Genomic DNA, 20,713 nt, shown 5'->3' with positions numbered 1-20,713 from the left:
GGGGTCTGACCTGCCCATACAAAGCCAGTGATTACCTTATTGACCCGTTTAAAAAAGGACCGTGGAATAAAGATGGGAAGACACTAAAACACAAGCAGGAATCTCGGGAGGACCGTCATTTTCACTGCCTGCACCCTCACAGCTAGTGACAATGGGAGCATGTCCCACCTCAGAAAACCGTCCTTCATTTGGTCTACTAATCGGGCCAAATTTAACTTGCGTAGCCGTTCCCATTCCTGTGCCACCTGGATACCGAGGTACCAAAAGCTTCCCCCTACCACCCTAAACGGCAGTTGCCCCAATTGCCTCTCCTGCCCCCTTACCTGGATCGCGAACATCTTACTTTTCCCCATATTTAGTTTATACCCCGAAAACCGGCCAAAGTCCCCCAAAATCCTCATAATTTCTTCCATCCCCTCCAGTGGGTCCGATACATACAAGAGCAGGTCGCCTGCGTAAAGCGAGACTCTGTGTTCCACTCTTTCCCCCCCCACCCCCCGGATCAGCCCCTTGAGGCTCTCAGCGCAATTGCCAGCGGCTCTATGGCTAACGCAAACAGCAGTGGGGAGAGGGGGCATCCCTGTCTCGTCCTCCGATGCAGCCTGAAATAGTCGGATGTTGTCCTGTTCGTCTGTATGCTCGCGACAGGAGTACCTGCCACAGTTATTACCATTCCACCCGATCAAAAGCCTTCTCTGCGTCCATTGCGATCAATACCTCCACATCCCTACCTTCTGGGGGCATCATGATCACATTTAACAACCTTCTTACATTGGCCACCAAATGCCTACCCTTAATGAACCCCGTCTGGTCCTCCCCAATCACGTCCGGAACACAGTCTTCAATCCTAGAGGACAAGATTTTGGCCAACAGTTTGGCATCCACATTCAATAGGGATATCGGCCTGTAGTACCCACATAGGTCTGGGTCCTTGTCCCGCTTCAGGATCCATGAGATCGTGGCCTGTGAAATCTTTGGGGGAAGCACCCCACGCTCCCTTGCCTCATTGAATGTCCTCATTAACAGCGGCCCCAATATCCCAGAGAACATTTTATAAAACTCCACTGCTAACCTGTCCGGCTCCGGGGCTTCACCCGACTGCATGGCCTTCGGAGCCTCTGCTATCTCTTCAAACCCGATCGGGGCACCCAGCCCTTCTATCAACCCGCCGTCCACCTTTGGGAAATTCAGCCCCCCTAAAAAGTGCCTCATCCCCTCCGGCCCAGCTGAGGGTTCCGACCCATACAGCCTACTGTAAAACTCCTTGAATGCCTTATTCACCCCTGCTGAGTCTCCAACCAGGTTCCCGTACCCATCCTTTACTTTCCCAATCTCCCTGGCTACCTCCCTCTTTCTAAGTTGCTGCGCGAGCATTCTGCTGGTCTTCTCCCCATGCTCATAGACCACCCCACTCGCCTTCCTCAGCTGCTCTACCGTCCTCCCTGTAGTTAACAAGCCATACTCCGCCTGTAGCCTCCGTCGTTCCCTTAAAAGCCCTGCCTCTGGGTCTCCGCATACCTCCTGTCGGCCTGCAATATCTCCTTTATCAGTCGGTCCGTCTCTGCTCTGTCTGCCTTCTCCCTATGGGCCCCTATTGAGATCAGCTCCCCTCTAACCACCGCCTTCAATGCCTCCCAGACCACCGCCGCCGAAACTCCACCCGTGTCATTGATTTCCAGGTAGTTCTGAATACATTTCCTCAGCCCCAAGTCCCACATCTAGCCGGCGAATACCCCGTGTCCACTACCCCCGTCAGTAGAGCCCTATTCAAAATAGAAAAATCTATCCGGGGGTACACTTTATGCATGTGTGAGTAGAAGGAGAACTCCTTCACTCTTGGCTGCCCAAATCTCCATGGGCGCCTCCCCCCCTCTGCTCCATAAACCCCTTTAGCTCCTTTGCCATTGCTGGCAGCCTGCCTGTCCTTGAGCTCGACCGGTCTAAACCAGGGTCAATAACTGTGTTAAAGTCCCCTCCCATGACCAACTTATGCGAATCCAGGTCCGGGATCTTCACCAGCATTCTCTTTATAAACTCCACAGCATCCCAATTTGGCGCGTACACATTTACTAATACCACCTGCAACCCCTCCAGTTTCCCACTGACCATAATGTACCGGCCTCCCATATCCGCAACTATTCTTCCCGCCTCAAATACCACTCACTTATTAATCGGGATCACAACCCCTCTAGTCTTCGAGCCCAGTCCCGAGTGAAAAACCTGTCTGACCCATCCCTTCCTTAATCTGATCTGATCAGTTACTCTAAGGTGCGTCTCCTGTAGCATTACCACGTCCGCCTTCAGTCCTCTCAAATGCGCGAACACGCGTGCCCTCTTAACTGGCCCATTTAGCCCTCTCACATTGCATGTGATCAGCCTAGTTGGGGCCCCCCCTTCGCCGATCAGCCATCACCTTTCTTGGGCCAGTCTCCATCCTGCGCCCACGCATCTGTCGGCCCACCCCCAGACAGCCTCCGCCCCCGACCTCCTTTCTGTCCCACAGCAATAGTCCCTCCCCCATCTGCAGAACATTTTCACCCCCCTCTGCCTAGTAACAGCACTATGTAAACTGACCCCTTTGACAAACTTAACATCTGCTCACCCCCCACTGCGCTTTCGTTAGCTACCCCGCCCAGCTAGCTTGGTGACCCACCCATGGCGCCAAACATTCTCCCACCTATTGTTCCCTCCCCACCTTCCACACCCCCCCCACTTGCTCGGACACACATATTCAAAAGAAAAGCAGTCCCAACACAATTGCCCTAAAAAAAGTAAGAAAAACACGATAAACAAAGAAAAGATCAAACAGAAGATCCAGCATCTAACAAACACACCTCCATCCCCCATCAGTGCAAATGGAAACTTTAACTCACTCAGCTATGCAACAGGCCCCAAATCAATACAGAAGGCATTACAAATAACGTCCCAAAAAAGGGAAAACAAGAAACATTTTTAACGTGAGCGCTGCAGCAAAGTTCAAAGTCCTCAGTCCGCCACCGGTCCTTTCCTTCTAGCGAAGTCCATCGCTTCCTCGGGTGACTCAAAATAAAAATGCTGCTGCTCATACGTGACCCAGAGACGGGCCGGATACAACAGTCCAAACTTCAACTTTTTCTTAAAAAGGCTCGCCTTTATCTGATTGAACCCTGCTCTTCTCCTGGCCACTTCCGCACTCAGATCCTGATAGATCCGCAGGATACTGTTCTCCCATTTACAACTCCGTGTCTGTCTGGCCCACCGTAAAATACACTCCTTGTCCAAGTACCTGTGGAATCTCACTACCATTGCCCTCGGAGGGAGGGGGTCCCCCACTCGCGGCTTCCTCACAAGCGCTCTGTGCGCCCTTTCCACCTCCAAGGGTCGGGAGAAGGTCCCATTCCCCAGTAACTTCTCGAACATGCCCGCTATGTATGCCCCAGCGTCCACTCCTTCGGACCCCTCCGGGAGACCGACGATTCTCAAGTTCTGCTGGCAGGACATATTTTCTAGGTCCCCCACCTTCTCTAGGAGCCTTTTCTGCCTGTCTCAGCATTCCCACCTCCAACTCCATCGCAGTTTGATGTTCCTCCTGCTCAGCCAGCGCCTTCTCTACTTTCTGGATTGCCCGATCTTGGGCGTCCAATCTAAGTTCCAGCCGCGCAATCGACTCTTTAATCGTGTCCAAGCATTCCTGCTTCTGCTTAGCGAAGCCCTCCTGAATAAACTGCATCAGCAGCTCCGTTGACCGCTGGGTCGACAAGCCAGGACTCTGGTCATCTGCCATGCTTTCTCCCGCTGAAACTTCAGCCCAAGCCTTCTCAGTACGTCTATTTCTTCCTTTGCGAGCACTTCTAGCCTGCCTCTCCATGCACCGATGTAGGAATCTACTCCACAATTGCAACAAAAAAAAAGCCAGGTGGCGCCGGAGCAAGGTGACTCTCTGCGAGCTCTCCCCAACAGATCCACTTTTTACTTAACTTATACTCGTTCACATTGTATACCTTGTGTTGCCCTATTATCTATTTTCTTTTGTTCCCTTTTCTTCCCATGTACTTAATGATCTGTTGAGCTGCTCGCAGAAAAATACTTTTCACTGTACCTCGGTACACGTGACAATAAACAAATCTAATCCTCTACCATCAATTTGCCGAATCAAGACCGATAGAAAATCGGGGGAAAAGGTCCAAAGGTCCGACCCGAGCGGGAGCCACTAAATGTGCGACCTACTCCTTCATAGCCGCCACCGGAAGTCTTAATTTATATTTTTTTTTAAAGAGATTTACAAAATGAAAACACATTTCTAACGTACCATTTTGTTGAATGTTGCCATCGATGCAGCACCTGAATGCTAGCATTTGAGCATCATTACAAATAATGTTAATATTAATCTCGACTCAAAATCACCTGAAAGAGGCTTTCGAAAGCTGCGTAAACCTCTTCTATTGTTACCTGTCAATGGTATGAATAATTTCAGTTTCGCTTCTGTGCCACAAAATACAGCTTTTCTTTTATCCTGTCCCTTGCATTACACACAAACATGAGAGCTCTAGTTGAGATTTAGGGTTTCATCAACCACAAATTTAGTCAACACATATTGGTTGATTGGTAGATTTGTTTGCCTAAAAGAGCTGGCGTTAAGCTGCGTACTTTGCAGTGTTATGAAAATGCTGTCGCAAAAAGCAGACAGTAGAAGGTACTCCTGCTCTGTTGCATGGGTACATGTAGGAACATTATTGGGGTGGGGGAAAATACATTTCACAACAACCGAAGATCTTAGTGGATGTGTTAATTTAATGGATTTTAAATTAGCTTTTTGATCAACATCTGCTTAAAATCCACCACTTTTACTCTTTTCTGTTAATTAATGTGCCACCCTTTGCAGAAAACTGTATAACATCTTGTATATCTATTTGTAAAGCTGCTTTGTGTTTTCCTTTTTTTGGAGCCTGAACATTTGTATGCAAAGAAAGCATGGAAAGGTTGGAGCGAGCGCAAGGATCTCAGATTACAGCTTGAAGTCATTCCAGTAATACACCGACAGACTGCAAAACAATATGAATGTACTTGACCTTGAAAAGTTCAATCCCATTGACTGAAAACGGCAAATGAGTATTTGAGTATTTCGTGATCGGACCGTACCACTGAACTTATCTTCAGTTTCTCTTAGCCAAGGTTAATGTAGGGTGCCCTCTAGTGTTGAAGCCATTGCACTTGACCTATAGAAATAGATCAGAGCAAACCGAGTTCAAACCAAAACATTCAAAATATTCGCCATTGATCTGAAAATGGGCAAATAAATTCATCAGTAACTGAAGTAAAAATATCTTATTGACACCAATATTTGAAAAAGCAAAAAAATGTGATGGGTAGATAATACCAAGAGGTCTTTGTTCATTCTTTTATAGGTTAAATGTATTTTCTGTATTCTCTAAATAACAGCTATTGTACTGCAGAAAATTTGTACAGAGAATTTATTTTTAAATTGTTTAGCACGCCACTATTACAACTGTGTTTATGAACTGTCTCACTGAGGAGCAATTTTAAGAGGATGGTTTGTATATACTTTTAAAAGACACACAGGCAAAGCCAGTTCTTTAATAGGCAATAATATATTTGATATTATGTCCTTGGGCTGAAATGCTGACTGTGATTGGCTGAACAATAGTCACGCGTGAAAAGTAATATCATTAATGTTACCCAATATTTAATTAGTCAATAATTTTCTTCAGTAAATGACGTTATCAACAACAACAATTTGCATTTATGTAGCATCTTTAACATAGAAACATATTCCTAAGGCACTAAACTGAAACAGAATCAGACATAAAATGGACATGACTTAAAGGAGATGTTAGAATGGACCAAAAGCTTGATCAGTCAGGCGGATTTTACAGTGGGCCTTTAAAAGAAGTGGAGAGACAGAGAATTCAAGAGTCTACTTCCGAGATGGGACAAAGGGAGAAGGAGCCAAGAGTTGGAGGAATGCAGCATTCTGAGAGTTGGAGGACAGGTGGAAGTTACTGACATAAATAAATTGAAACATGAGAATTTTAAGTTGAAGCCATTGTGAGATGGGGAACCAGGCTGGGTTAGCAAGGACAGGGAAGATGGGTCAGCAAGACTTGGTGCAAGATAAGAACATGAATTATCGGGCTAGATTCTTCCGTCCCACCCACCGCAAGAACACCATGGGCGAGATGCGGACAATGGAGAAGTCCATTCACCTCGGGCGGAATTCTCTCGTTGCCGGCCGGATGCGGCCGGAGAATCCCACCCATCATCCTTCTGTCTAGATTCTCCAGTCAGGTGAAAGGTCCTCCTGCCTCTACCCTGTCTATGTTTATATGTTTCTGCAAGATCCCCTCTTATTCTAAACATGAGAATATATAGGCCCATCTTATTCTATGTCTCCTCTTAAAGACAGCCCCCTCATCCTAGGAATCAACCGAACAAGCTTCTGTTGCACCAATTTCAAGTATATGCTTTCTTTGATAAGGAGTCCAAAATTGTATACATATTCGTGGTGTGGTCTTCCCAAAGCCCTATTTTATTGCAGCAAGATGTGCTTACTCTTAGCCTTTATTGCAAGGGGCTAAAGTATAACATATAATTTGCCTTTCTAATTATTCACTCTACTTACATATCAGCTTTCTGTGATTCATGTTCAAGAATCCTCAAATCCCTCTGAATATTAGCATTTTCTAGTCTCCTTTTTTTATTCTTCCTACCTTGTGAATAATTTCACACTACCCCATATTATACTGCCTAATCACATAAGTGGTTCCTTATAGGAGGTTTTAACTTGCAGACACGGGGAAGATGTGAATTCAGCAGAGGCAAGTAAGTATTTGAACTATTCTCGGAGGTGAGAATGGAGAGGTCGGGGGATGGTTTAAGAAGGCCATTGTTCGTATTTGCTCTTGAGGATAAGAATGGTTGTTTGCAGAGGAGAGCAAGGTTTTGTAGTCCGTTCTGATCACTGATTTATGTACCACATACAGTCAACCCCGTGGACTTGAGGAAGTGAAAATGGGGGCCATGTAGGGGTTACAGCCAGATTGGGCGGATGTAGAGGTTAGTGGAAACCAGGATACCAAATTTGGTGAGGGAATGATTAAGCAGATTGGCAGCTGCACAAGGATTTTAGCGGGGAGCCAAAGTGTAGGCAGTTGGCTGGGGGCTCAAAATACAGTTTAATACATGACTTAAGGGGAAGAGATGTTGCAGAGTCAAATGGAAATGGGTTGTGGGTGGTGAGATACAAAGAAGTGCTGGCTTTGTTAATGGTCCAGAGGTGGCTCTGTTAATGGTCCAGGCCATGGGATTAGAAAGGTTGTGAAACTGCAAAGTTGAAGAAGTGATCATAAATATATGTGAAAGAGTTTATGTGAATAATGTTATATGCAATGGACAAATGTTGCCAAGGAACTTGGAACATGTCTGTTGATGTGTGCAAAAAAAATATTTTTAATATGCTATCTCTTGACTATTGAAACTCTCTAGATCTGTGTAATATCTACTGGTTCAACATCTATCAATTCAGATTAGGAAGCTAGGTTTTTGGCAAGACTTGCATTCCATTGGAAAAGCTTGGCTGTCCAAAATATAAGAAGGTGGCGCCGGAGCGAGGTGACTCTCTGCGAGCTCTCCCCAGATCCACTTTTTACTTAACTTATATTCGTTCTAATCTTTTAAAATTTAATTCTAAGACTAACATTATTACTAACCTCTTTTATCTTTTCTTGACCTATTATGCATTTTCTTTTATTCCCTTTTCTTCCCATGTACTTAATGATCTGTTGGGCTGCTCGCAGAAAAATACTTTTCACTGTACCGCGGTACACGTGACAATAAACAAATCCAATCCAATCCAATCCAATTTGAATTGGATAATTCTTTTTTTTATAAACGTTTTATTGAGGTATTTCTTTGGCATTTTAACAGCAACAAAATCAAACATATACATAACAAGAAAAAAATATATACATAATGCAAATTCCACCACCCTCTCCCGCAGGTCTTGCCATTACTTACCCCCCTGACCTAGGCTAACCTAACCCCCCCCCTTTCTGCTGACGATTAATTATCTGCGAGGAAGTCGACGAATGGTTGCCATCTCCGGGCGAACCACAGCAGAGACCCTCTCATGGCGAACTTAATTTTCTCCAGGCAGAGGAAGCCTGCCATATCTGAAAGCCAGGTCTCTGATTTTGGGGGCTTTGAGTCCCTCCATGCACAGCTATCCTCCACACCAAAGAACCTGCTCTTTCGGGCCACTGTCATGTGGATCAGGCTGAGCCTGGCACATGTTGCGGTAGCATTGATCCTAACGCGTCCACCCAGAGGCCCCCTCTATCTCTCCCCCTAGCTGTTCCTCCCACTTTCGCTTCAGCTCCTCGGTCTGCGTCTCCTCCGAACCCATAAGCTCTTTATATATGTCCGAGACGCTCCCCTCCTCTATCCATCCTCTAGAGACAACCCTATCCTGAATCCCCCTTAGCGGCAGGAGTGGGAAGGTTGGTACCTGCTTCCGTAAGAAGTCCCGTACCTGTAAATACCGGAGTTCATTTCCCCCAGCCAATGCAAACTTCTCCTCCAGCGCCCTCATACTCGGGAAGCTACCTTCCAAGAACAAATCCCCCATCCTCTCAATCCCCGCTCTCTGCCAAATTCGGAACCCCCCGTCCATCCTCCCCAGGGCAAACCGATGGTTGTCGCAGATTGGGAACCAGACCAACAGACTCTGCTCCCACATGTCTCCTCCACTGCCCCCAAACTCTCAGGGCCGCCACCACCACTGGACTGGTGGAGTACTGCGCCAGCGGGAACGGCAGGGGCGCCGTCACCAGTGCCCCTAAACTTGTGCCCTTACACGAAGCCGTCTCCATGCGCACCCACGCCGGCTTTCTCCCCCCCCCCCGGCCAGCCACCTCCTAACCATGGCTATGTTAGCCGCCCAGTAGTAATTACTGAAATTCGGCAGCGCCAGCCCACCATCTCCTCAATTCCGCTCGAGCATTGGCCACTTCACTCGCGGGGACTTGCCCCCCCCCCCCCGCCCCCCCCCCCCCCACACACACACACACAAAGCCCACGATAATCTTATTGATCCGCTTAAAAAAGGACCGCGGGATGAAGATGGGGAGGCACTGGAAAACGAAAAGGAACCTCGGGAGGACCGTCATTTTTACCCTACCTGCCAGAGACAACGGGAGCGCATCCCATCTCCAGAAATCCTCCTTCATCTGGTCCACCAACCAGGCCCGGTTGCTTGACCCGGTCGAAGGCTTTTTCCGCGCCCATCGCAACCACCACTTCAGCTTCCCTACCTTCCGGGGGGCATCATGATCACGTTTAGCAACCTTCTTACATTGGCCCCCAGCTGCCTACCCTTAACAAACCCTGTCTGGTTCTCCCCTATAACGTCCGGTGCACAGTCCTCAATCCTAGAGGCCAGAATTTTGGCCAGATGCTTGACATCCACGTTCAACAAGGATATCAGCCTATAAGAACCACACCGCTCCGGGTCCTTGTCCCTTTTCAAAATGAGTATGATCATGGCCTGTGACATCGTCTGGGGTAAAACCCCTCTTTCCTTGGCTTCGTTAAAGACCTTCAACAGTACCGGCCCCAATATTCCGGAGAACGTTTTAAAGAACTCGACTGGGTTGAATTGGATAATTCTACACTGGAGACCATGCTGAAGTATTTGAACTACTGAGCTTTTCAACAAAGGACTTTCAAAGATGAACTGACCAAGGACTTTCAGAGATGAAGTGAAAAATTATTTTCTTTGTGTGAAAAACGCTAGCCCATCAATAAAACTAATGCAACTTGTTTTGAAACGATAAAATGTAATCCTGCCTTCCTCAATTAACAATTTACTGAAGCAGCCTTCAATTGCAACCAATATTTATATTTTCTTTCCCTTTGTGTTGTAACACTGCTGTAGTTTAATAATCAAATTATGGGCATGTTCTCTGAGTATTATGCTTCAGACATGAAAATGTGCTATTCTAAAACTAGCATATTAATATTAAGTGTATGAAATGCCTTTCCTACTTTAGTGGAGGCATTCACCCATTTATTTTAACAGGTTAACACCTCTGTTTAAATAAAGGCACAGCAATTCCATTCAAGCATGCAAAATATTCATTTTGTATAATTTCAGGGCTTTGGTTTTACCTTGATGTGCATCCTCTGCATTGTGGATTATGACAATTTATTGGAACATTTCCCATTATACTGTAAATTGGAAATGTTTTGGAAGTCATTAACCCAAAACAGACTGGACGAGCAGTTGAATCCTCATAAATCCATAGCCACTGCAGTTTGGCCAGGAATGTAGGCTGCTTAAATAAAAGAACAGCTTATCATATTTATATCCAATTCACTTAGTCACTTCTGACACAGCTGAACCTAAATAAAAATAACTGAATTTTACAGGTAATTGTTAGCTAACAAGCAGGACTGACAATATTTAACAGTGTAAATTTGAATATTGCGAACAATCTGCCCTTGAATCAGGGATAAACATTTTTAACTGTACCATGGTCAGGATGGTTCGATAATAGGATTGTGTAAAGTGATTTGATGCATTTGTATTCACTTTAGTTCTATGTGATCATCTGGATTTAGCAACTGCTGTTAAGGAACACTAATTTTGTCATTTCTCATGGAAGGTTTTTTCCATTTTCATCCAAATGAAGTATCTTTATGGCCTCAACAGGATGTTTACGTTTGCTAGTGCTGATAAAACTGTAAATTCATTTAGTGGAATCTAAAACTGATTCTTTATATGAATTGCACATGGGGACATCCTCTTCCCTGATGCATGGTTTTTCCTAAAATATGACTAGAATAGAGGTAACTGAATAATTAGGAAGAAACCTTTTCAAATAGTTCTGCAATTTTAGGGGATGAAATTATAAGGGTTCTTGTGCTTAAAATATTTTTGTCTTTTCAGTTTTAAACAGCACAAGGATAACATCAGCATACGTTTTATGGAGTGATTATGTGGGCCGCCATGTTTAAGCTTGTTTCTGCAGATTTGAATTTCATTTATGTTCTTTCATGTGGGTGTTACTGGCAAGGCCAGCATTTGTTGCCCTTCCATAATTGCCCTTGAACTGAGTGGCTCAAGGCCATTTGAGAGGGCAGTTCAGAGTCAACCACATTGCTGTGGGTCTAAAGTCACAAGTCTGATATATGGAGGAATCCAGAAAAATGATATTATAAAGTATGGTAATTTTGTTGATACGAATAACTCCTTCATTTTTACGTTTGAAACTGAAATGAGATGAACTCTTCCCTCATGATCAAAACCACTTCAATTGTCAGAATTCAATTTTAGAATGTTGTAGCCTTCGGTGCAGTAAAAGGAATGAGCTATAATGCCGTTGTTGTAGTTTTAATCTGTTCAATGTGCTACCAATTTAAGAGGAGAGTTGCAGAGGCAGTGGAGAGGGTCCGTGGTAAACGTTAAGGCTGGACCATTGTGACGGTCGGGGGAGTTTGAAGAAGCTGGGCTCCTTCTCTCTGGAGGTGGTTGTGCTGACCTAATGGAGGTATTAGAGGTGTGGGGTCTTGGTGTGGTGGGCGTGAAGAAAATGTTTCTACTTGAGGGAAGACCATAAATATTGAACTGAATTAAGTTTGTATTTATTGTGTATGTGAGTATTTTATTGTGTAATGATATGTCATGTCGTTCTGCTTTTTCGTTTCACTTAAAATAACTTATTTTCCTTGGCTTCTCTTCTTTCCTCCCCCCTCCTTCACATCCAGGATATTTATGCATACATTTGGAAAAGGATGAATTACTGGGAACAACACTTATTGTCACCTGGATCCCAAATACCCGAATCCAACGACAGGATGAAGAGGCTTTAAGATACATCACACCTGAAAGTTCTCCTGTGCGGAAGGTACGACGTAGGAGATACCGACATGTACATGCGCCTGTTGTACATCAGCCTATGAGCACCACAGGACAAAAACAAGAATTGGTTCCACCTGAGGACGATGAGATAATAACTGTATCGGAAAGCATGACTAACTCCATGCATATTGGCTCACCAGGGACAGAGCAGAGCGCATCACCACATTCCCTCACATTGCAGATTTCCCACAGTGCACTACAGCAAGCTCACAGTGACTCAGAAAGGTGTTCAGCAATGACTTGCCAGGACAACCAGAAAGACCCAGAGGTTTCTGCAGAAAGTCAGAACCAGGCTAATTTGAAAAGGGAGCAAGAAGATGAAGCATCATATGATCTAAATACTGAAGATGTCAGCAGGGACAGCACCATTGGCTCGGATTCTGATACATTCTCATCTCCATTATGTCTGTCTCCAATTGGTGACCCTATGGCAGAAAGTAGCAGATCTGTGTTTCTTGATGCAGAAAGCAGGTACCGGTGCTGGATGTTCTGTTAAAGATCTCACTGTTAGTTTTGAAATACCATATCAAAGACATTCTATCACTAAATAAATATGATAAGAACTATTGCTTAACAAACTTGGGCATCTGGGGAATTACACATTTATAGGTGAAGCAGGGCTGTGGTTATCAATACAAGATCGCATACAAGTGTGACAAAGCTCGATAAGATGGCATGAAACATCTGAATATTTATTCTTTTTTTTTAAAAGAAACATTTTATTGAGGTATTTTTTGGTATTATAACAACAACACAATAAACAATGTACATGAAACTAAACATCGTGCAAAAGCCGTCTCCCTCCCTTACAGGTCTCACCTTTATTAACCCCCTACTCTAAGCTAAACTAACCCCCCCCTTCTGCTGACGATTAATTTTCCGCGAAGAAGTCGACGAATGGTTGCCACCTCCGGACAAACCCTAACAGTGACCGTCTCAAGGCAAACTTGATTTTCTCCAAACCGAGAAAGCTATCCATGTCCGATAGCCAGGTCTCCGACTTCGGGGGCGTTGAGTCCCTCCAAGCTAATAGTATCCATCTCCGGGCTACCAGGGAAGCAAAGGCCAGAACGTTTGCCTCTTTCTCCTCTTCCGACACCCCGAAAATCGCCACCTCTGGACTCAGCGCCAGCCTTGTTTTTAACACCGTGGACATGACACCTGCAAACCCCTGCCAAAATCCCCTAAGCTACGGACATGCCCAGAACATGTGGACATGGTTCGCTGGTTCTCCCGCACATTTTGCATACGTGTCTTCCACCCCAAAGAATCTGCTCATCCGGGCCACTGTCATGTGAGCCCGATGAACGACCTTGAATTGTATCAGGCTGAGCCTGGCACATGTTGCGGACGTGTTGACTCTACTCAACACGTCCGCCCATAGACCACCCTCTATCTCTCCTCCCAGCTCCTCCTCCCATTTGCGCTTCAGCTCCTCGGTTTGCGTCTCCTGTGACCCCATAAGTTCCTTGTAAATGTCCGAGGCACTCCCTTCTCCTACCCACCCTCTGGAAACTACTCTGTCCTGAATCCCCCTTAGCGGTAGGAGCGGGAAGGTTGACACCCGTTTACGTAGGAAGTCCCGCACCTGCAGATACCTGAATTTGTTTCCCCTCGCCAACCCAAACTTCGCCTCCAGCGCCCTCATACTCGGAAAGCTCCCCTCTGTAAACATATCCCCATCCTCTCAATCCCTGCTCTCCGTCATATCCGGAACCCCCCATCCATTCTTCCTGGGGCAAACCGGTGATTATTTCAGATTGGGGACCAGACCGATGCTCCCTCTGCTCCCACATGTCTCCTCCATTGCCCCAAGACTCTCAGGGCCACCACCACCACGGGGCTGGTGGAGTACCGTGCCGGCGGGAATGGCAGAGGCACAGTTACTAACGCCCACAAACTGGTGCCCTTGCGTGAAGCCGCCTCCATACGCTCCCATGCCGACCCCTCCCCCACCACCCACTTCCCGATCATGGCTATATTCGCCGCCCAGTAATAGTTACAAAAATCTGGCAGCACCAGCCCGCCCTCTCCCCGACTCCGCTCAAGCATTACCTTCCTTACCCGTGGGGTCTTGACCGCCCAAACAAAGCCAGAGATCACTTTGCTGACCCGTTTAAAAAAGGACCATGGAATAAAGATGGGGAGACATTGAAACACGAACAGGAATCTCGGGAGGTCCGTCATCTTCACCGTCTGCACCCTCCCAGCTAGTGACAACGGGAGCGCGTCCCATCTCCGAAAATCGTCCTTCATTTGGTCTACTAGCGGGGTCAGATTTAATTTATGCAGCCGGTCCCATTCCCGCGCCACTTGAATGCCTAGGTACCTAAAGCTTCCCCCTACTAATCTAAACGGCAGCTCCCCCAATCGCCTCTCCTGTCCCCTCGCCCGGATTGCAAACATCTCACTTTTCCCCATATTTAGCTTGTACCCCGAAAACCGGCCAAATTCCCCTAGAATCCTCATGATTTCTTCCATCCCCTCTAATGGATCCGATACATACAGAAGCAGGTCGTCTGCATTGAGCGAGACTCTGTGCTCCACGCCCCCCCCCCCCCCCTCCGGACCAGCCGCTTCCAACCCCTTGAGGCTCTCCGAGCAATTGCCAACGGCTCTATAGCTAGCGCGAACAACAGTGGGGAGAGGGTGCATCCCTGTCTCGTCCCCCGGTGCAGTCTAACATAGTCCGATGTTGTCCTATTCGTCCGTACACTTTCCACAGGAGCCTGATACAGCAACCTGACCCAGTCAATAAAGCCCCGCCCAAATCCGAACCGTCCCAGTACCTCACAGAGATAATCCCATTCTACCCGATCAAAAGCCATTTCTGCATCCATTGCGATCACTACCTCCACCTCCCTACCTTCCGGGGCATCATGATCACAATTAACAGCCTTCTTACATTGGCCACTAACTGCCTACCCTTAACAAACCCCGTCTGGTCCTCCCCAATAATGTCCGGAACACAATCCTCAATCCTGGAGGACAAAATTTTGGCCAGCAGTCTGGCGTCCACATTCAACAGGGATATTGGCCTGTAGGACCCACACAGCTCCGGGTTCTTGTCCCGCTTCAGAATCAGCGAAATCGTGGCCTGTGACGTCGTCGGGGGCAGCACCCCTCTTTCCCCTGCCTCATTGAACATCCTCATCAACATCGGCCCCAATATCCCAGAGAACTTTTTATAAAACTCCACTGGGTACCTGTCCGGCCCTGGGGCTTTACCCGCCTGCATGGCCTTCAGACCTGAATATTTATTCTGATAGACAAGGGATTTAGTCAGTCTGATGTTGCCAGGGCTGAAGCTAAGAGGGAAGTGGTAGGCTAGCCAATATGTATTGGGGGAAGAAGAAGCATGCAAAGCAAGGAAATGAAGGAGCGATCCCTAAATTTGTTAAGTCACTGGCTGAGGTAGGTTGAAGAATTGCCAATTTTTGCGAAAGAAAGGCCGGAGTAAAGAAATTGGTTGCTTGCTTCTGTGGGTTATTTAGACTTCCAGGAGGCTTTTGACAAGGTCACACACAGCAAATTACTATGTACAGATAAAGCGCATAGGATTGTGAGATGGAGGAGTCCAGAACTAGGGATCATAGTTTGAGAACAAGGGGTAAACCTTTTAGGATTGAGGTGATGAGAAATTTCTTCACCCAGAGCGTGGTGAATCTGTGGAATCTGTGAAAATAGGTGAGGCCAAAACCTTGTGTTTCAAGAAGGAATTAGATGTAGCTCTTGGGACTAAAGGGATATGGGGGGGAGGCGGGTTCAGGGTATTGAATTTGATGATCAGCCGTGATCATAATGAGTGGCAGAGCAGACTCGAAGGGCCAAATGGCCTCCTCCTCGTATTTTCTATGTATGTTTCCATGTCTGCTACTCTCTAATACGTTCTTGCTGAGAAGGCTCTATCCTTGACCTCCCTATTTCTGATTTACATGCTGCACATTGATGACAAAATGAAATGAAAATGAAATGGAAATCGCTCATTGTCACAAGTACGCTTCAAATGAAGTTACTGTGAAAAGCCCCTAGTCGCCACATTCCGGCGCCTGTTCGGGGAGGCTGGTACGGGAATTGAACCGTGCTGCTGGCCTGCCTTGGTCTGCTTTCAAAGCCAGCTCTTTAGACCTGTGCTAAACCAGCCCCTTCAGACTACAATTTCCAATTCTGCATGTACACTAACCATACTAAGTTGTACTTTATCAAAATCTCTCAACCCCTTCATTACCTCTATGTTGTCAGACTGCTTATCCGAAATCCAATCTTGGATGAGACAAAATCTACTCCAATTATACATTGGGAAGACCAATGCCTATGTCTTCAGCTTCTGCTAAAAACACTTGTTCCTAAGTCATTGATTCTATGTCACAGGTTCTGGATGAACCAGACTATTTACTAACTCTTCAAAGTATTTAGCCTTGAGCTGAGATTCAAGCCCCATATCTCCATCTAACGTAACTTATCTGCCTCCTGCCTTAACCATCTGCTGCTGAAGCCCTCATCTATGTTTTGTGTCCTCCAGACTCGACTATTCCAATGCTCTCCTGACTGAACTCCGATCTTGACTCTTGGCCCTGCGTAAGCTTTGCAGACTGTATCCTAACCAGTACCATGTCCCGTTTTCACCACACCCACCATGCTCGCTGATCTACATTGACACCCATTCCATTAATCCCTCGAATTTAACTTTCTCATTCTTGTGTTTAAATCTCTCCATGGCATTACTCTTCTCTATCTCTTTAACGTACTCCAGCTCTACAATCCTCTCAGCGTCCTGCCTTCCTGCAACTCTGGCCCCTTGTCCATCCTGCATTCATCCTGCCCCTTGTCCATCCTGACCCTAGCATTGGTGACCTTACCTTCAGCTGCTCTGGAATTCTCATTTTCAACCTGTTTACCCCTCTCTCTTCCTCTTTAAAACACTTGTTAAAATCTACGTCTTTAATCAAACTTTTGGTCACCTGTCATAATATCTCTTTATGTGGCATGGTGACAAATTTCGTATCAAAGCCCTGATGCAGCCAGTGGGATGCTTTATTATGTTAAACATGCTGTATAAATGCAGGTTGTTCTTGTTATTGTGTGCCGACATTTGGTATGTCCGATGCCACCTTTACAGTGGACGGCTTGAACTCAATCATTTCAAAAATGCTTTAATGGCAATTTTGGCCATGCATTTTATAAAATCTTGAATTGGTAGAATGCTAGCTGTTGAAAATGGAGATGTAGTTTGAGTGTTTTTTTAAATTTGCTCATAGGCTGTCAATGTTGCTGTCTAGGCCAGCTTTTGTTGCCCATCCCTAATTGCCCTTGAGAAGGTGGTGGGGATCTACTTGAACCATTCCCTGCAACAGTCCAACAAGGCAGCTCAGCACCACCTTTTCAAGGGCAATTGGGGATGGACAATAAATGCTGGCATAGCCAGCGACACCCACATACCATGAATGAATTTTAAAAATTCAAATTACATCTCTGTTTTCAACTGCTGCCATTCTATCAAATGTCACTCAAAACCTGTAACTATCTGGTATTTCCATACTAATACCAAAGGATTGACTCCAAATTGTTGATAATTCAAGTGAGCTGTCATATATAAGTGAAGACACAGTTGGGAATTTAACACACTTGTTGTAAATAAAGGTTTCTAAGTTAAGCATATGTTGACATTCTATCAGCAAATGAGGATTCTCTCGCTTCTCCCCACCTCCAAAGCATTCTGACTTTCTAAATGTTCAAAATATCCCAGATTACTGCACAATTTAGGAAAGTGTGGTAACCCATTTTCAAATGAAGCAGAGGAACGCCATTTTGATGTAATTAAGGTGTCTCCTCATAGAAGGTGGTCCTGAATAGTGAAGGTATACCAAAATATAATTCCCTATAATTATCTGGAAATTGCTTTTAATAACAGAATTTTCCATTGCCTACTTCATCACTTCCTGATGTGACTGAAGTAGAGAAGATAAACCTTGTTTTTTTTTAATGTACTGATGAGAAATGAGGTGGCACAGTGGGTGGCACAGTGGTTAGCACTGCTGCTTCACAGCACCAAGGACCCAGGTTCAATTCCGGCCTTGGTGACTGTGTGGCACGTTCTCCCCGTGTCATTCTCTGGGTGCTCCAGTTCCCTCCCACAGTCCAAAGCTGTGCAGGTTAGATGGATTGGCCATGCTAAATTGCCCCTTAGAGTCCAACGGTTAGATGGGGTTAAGGATTTTGGGTCTGGGTGGGCTGCTCTTTCGGGGGGTCAGAGCAGATTTGATGGGCTGAATGGCCTCCTGCACTGTAGGGATTCTATGAAATTGTTCGACATTTTGCAAATTCTGTTGTGGAGTGTTATTCGGTGCATGGTAAGCTGAAATGAATGGAGAAAAATCATACAAAATGGAAGGAAGCAAGCTAGTCTGAGAAAGTAAATGCTGCACAAAAGGTTCAATGGGGAAATTGTACAAGGAAATGTAGAAGTGTTATACACATCTTGCATAATAAAGATAGGTTGAGAACCATTTGCATGGTACAGGACAATTTGCACATAGTTGAGCTGTGACTATTTTAGGTGTATTTGTATTTCAAATTTAGCTTATTTTGTGGATAGGTATAGGTCATTTGATGCTGTGTTGTGATGCTGAACAGGGTAGCGAAGGAATTATTTTGGTGTTATGGCTATTGGATTTCACTGTAATTGCCAAGATTGCTGTTTGAAGTGTTCCACACACATCTCTATTTGCAGATTGTCATGTAGATATGAAACTGTATTCGCTGAACTAATATGAAAATGCTCTTTAGTAGCCAGGCTCTATTTTAAGTATCGGCTGCAATAAAGTTTCTTTTCCATTGGAAGCATACAAAACATATTTTTGACTACTTATCAGTAACTCATTGGAAGATATAGTCCCATGGCAACAAGTAACCCATTGAGGCAGCTACTTTGTTGCATTGTGCTGTCCCTTAAGCTTTGTTATATTATTTAGCTAATCGGGGTTCTCTTGTCAACTGTAAAGCAGTACTCCTGAGACTGAATTAGTATGCGACAGCTCACATACCTTTGCTATGACTGCATCACCCAGAGGAAGATTTCAGGTGTCAAAGCTTTGGGTCCAAAATTGGAACTATTTAATGATATAAGGTTAGACAAAATACCCTTGAGCACTCTGTTGTTCTACTAAATTATGCACACGAAGGTTTTCGTGGTTCTGTAAAGTGATTAATTTAAGCAATTAATACTGTTAAAAATTGATATGTGAGAAATTATACACTTTAGCTAGGTGACACATACATTTATGAATATGGTGTGTTTTTCCTAGTTGACTACAATTATCAGAATATATTTACAGCTCTTTCCCCCTTTCTCTCTTGCCCCCTCCCCCAACCTCCTGGACCTAAGCCATCCACACCAACATTGGCACACAATGTTCAAGTGATTAAGCTACACTGCCAGGACTATGCTGTACTGTTACTGACTGTTTGGGACTACATACAAATAAGCTTAGCCTTCACCTCCCAAAGAATTGCAGGCGAGCACTGGACCTCCACTCCACCTTTCTCTCGTGACCCGAGCAAGATCAGGAACTAGATATGCAAGGATATGTGTCTGTGTTCCAGCTCTGGCTTAATATACTTCATTTAGGGACCTGTAATACATTCTGTACTTTCCAGCATTCCATTCCAAAATTCTACTACATTTCTAACTTGTGTTTAATTTTAAAATTTCTCTTATTCTGTATTATTTCACATGTATCCAGCGTTTGGAAAACTTATTTGTATGTATTCAAATATGCAACTCACTGCACACTCACTCCTCTGTTAAAGAGCTGGTATCACTCTTATCTTCACTGATGGAAAATATATTGCATTGAATGACCTTTCAGCATATGCAGTAAAAGACCCCTTGTCTTTAAGGTCTAATTATAAATTGGGAAGCTCAAATTACATTAAGGAACTGTAGAGAACATGTCCTCTGTAATAAAGCATTATCAGTAAGTTTAATACTAAAAACAGAAAATGCTGGAAATACTCAGGTCAGACAGCATCTGTGGAGAGAGAAACAGTTTGCATTTCAGGTTGATGACCTTTCATCAGATTACCTGACAACCTGACAAAAGATCATCAACGTCAAATGTTAACTATGTTCCTCTTTACAGATGCAGCCTGACCTGAGATTTTCCATCATTTTCTGTTTCAATTTAATATTTCTGGCACCAGCAGTAGTTTGCTTTTATACTGGTGACTTTAGTATGTGCTTGATCCACCGTTCGTCCAATGATCGAGTTGTGTTCCTTTTCCATTGAATTTTGTTTAGGTTAATGTTTGACTTTTTAAAAAGACCTTAATGGTATAACTGGCTGTTTTTAAACGAACAATTTGATTTTAAAATGGCAGTGAATGTTTGATGTTATCAAATTTAAGAATTCCATTTTTTAAATCATTACTGTAGATAAGGTAATTCAGTGACAAGTGGTAAATTCAAAGTCATTGTTTAAGTTTCCCAACTAAAATATTTTCCACTCTAATTTAATTGTAGAAAACATACTTTAATCACTTTCTTTCCCCTTTTTCCTCATTATGCAGAGAGATGTGTGAAGAACATATGGCTAATTTGGCGAGCTCCATCTCAGACCACTCTTCTGATGCACAGTACACTTTGCAGTTTTCTGAGAATTATACACAACCGCACAACACAAAATGGGAAGAGCAGCAGAAGGTGTTGGCACTTGAGCAACTCTATGGTGTTTTTAGAGTTGATTTGGGCCAAATGCGATCACTGCGCCTTTTTTTCAGGTTAGAAATCTAGCTCCC

At 44.8% G+C, this 20,713-nt stretch overlaps 1 protein-coding gene across 5 annotated transcripts in view; it reads left to right on the top strand.

The window, feature by feature from the left end:
• tbc1d16 (TBC1 domain family, member 16) overlaps positions 1–20,713 on the top strand; it is a 143,870-nt gene that overhangs the window by 41,510 nt on the left and 81,647 nt on the right. For 4 of the 5 annotated variants that reach the window (XM_072483494.1, XM_072483496.1, XM_072483495.1 and 1 more), the window contains 2 exons: positions 11,764–12,388; positions 20,486–20,695. In XM_072483494.1, coding sequence (XP_072339595.1) covers positions 11,764–12,388; positions 20,486–20,695 — 835 coding nt within the window. The remainder of the gene's footprint in view (positions 1–11,763; positions 12,389–20,485; positions 20,696–20,713) is intronic. The other variant, XM_072483498.1, reaches the window with a different exon arrangement.

The sequence above is a fragment of the Scyliorhinus torazame genome, chromosome 18 (assembly GCF_047496885.1).
Source record: "Scyliorhinus torazame isolate Kashiwa2021f chromosome 18, sScyTor2.1, whole genome shotgun sequence".
In the NCBI taxonomy this organism is placed as follows: domain Eukaryota; kingdom Metazoa; phylum Chordata; class Chondrichthyes; order Carcharhiniformes; family Scyliorhinidae; genus Scyliorhinus; species Scyliorhinus torazame.
The sequence above is the reverse complement of the archived record's forward strand: the minus strand, read 5'-3'. Positions and strand labels throughout refer to the sequence as shown.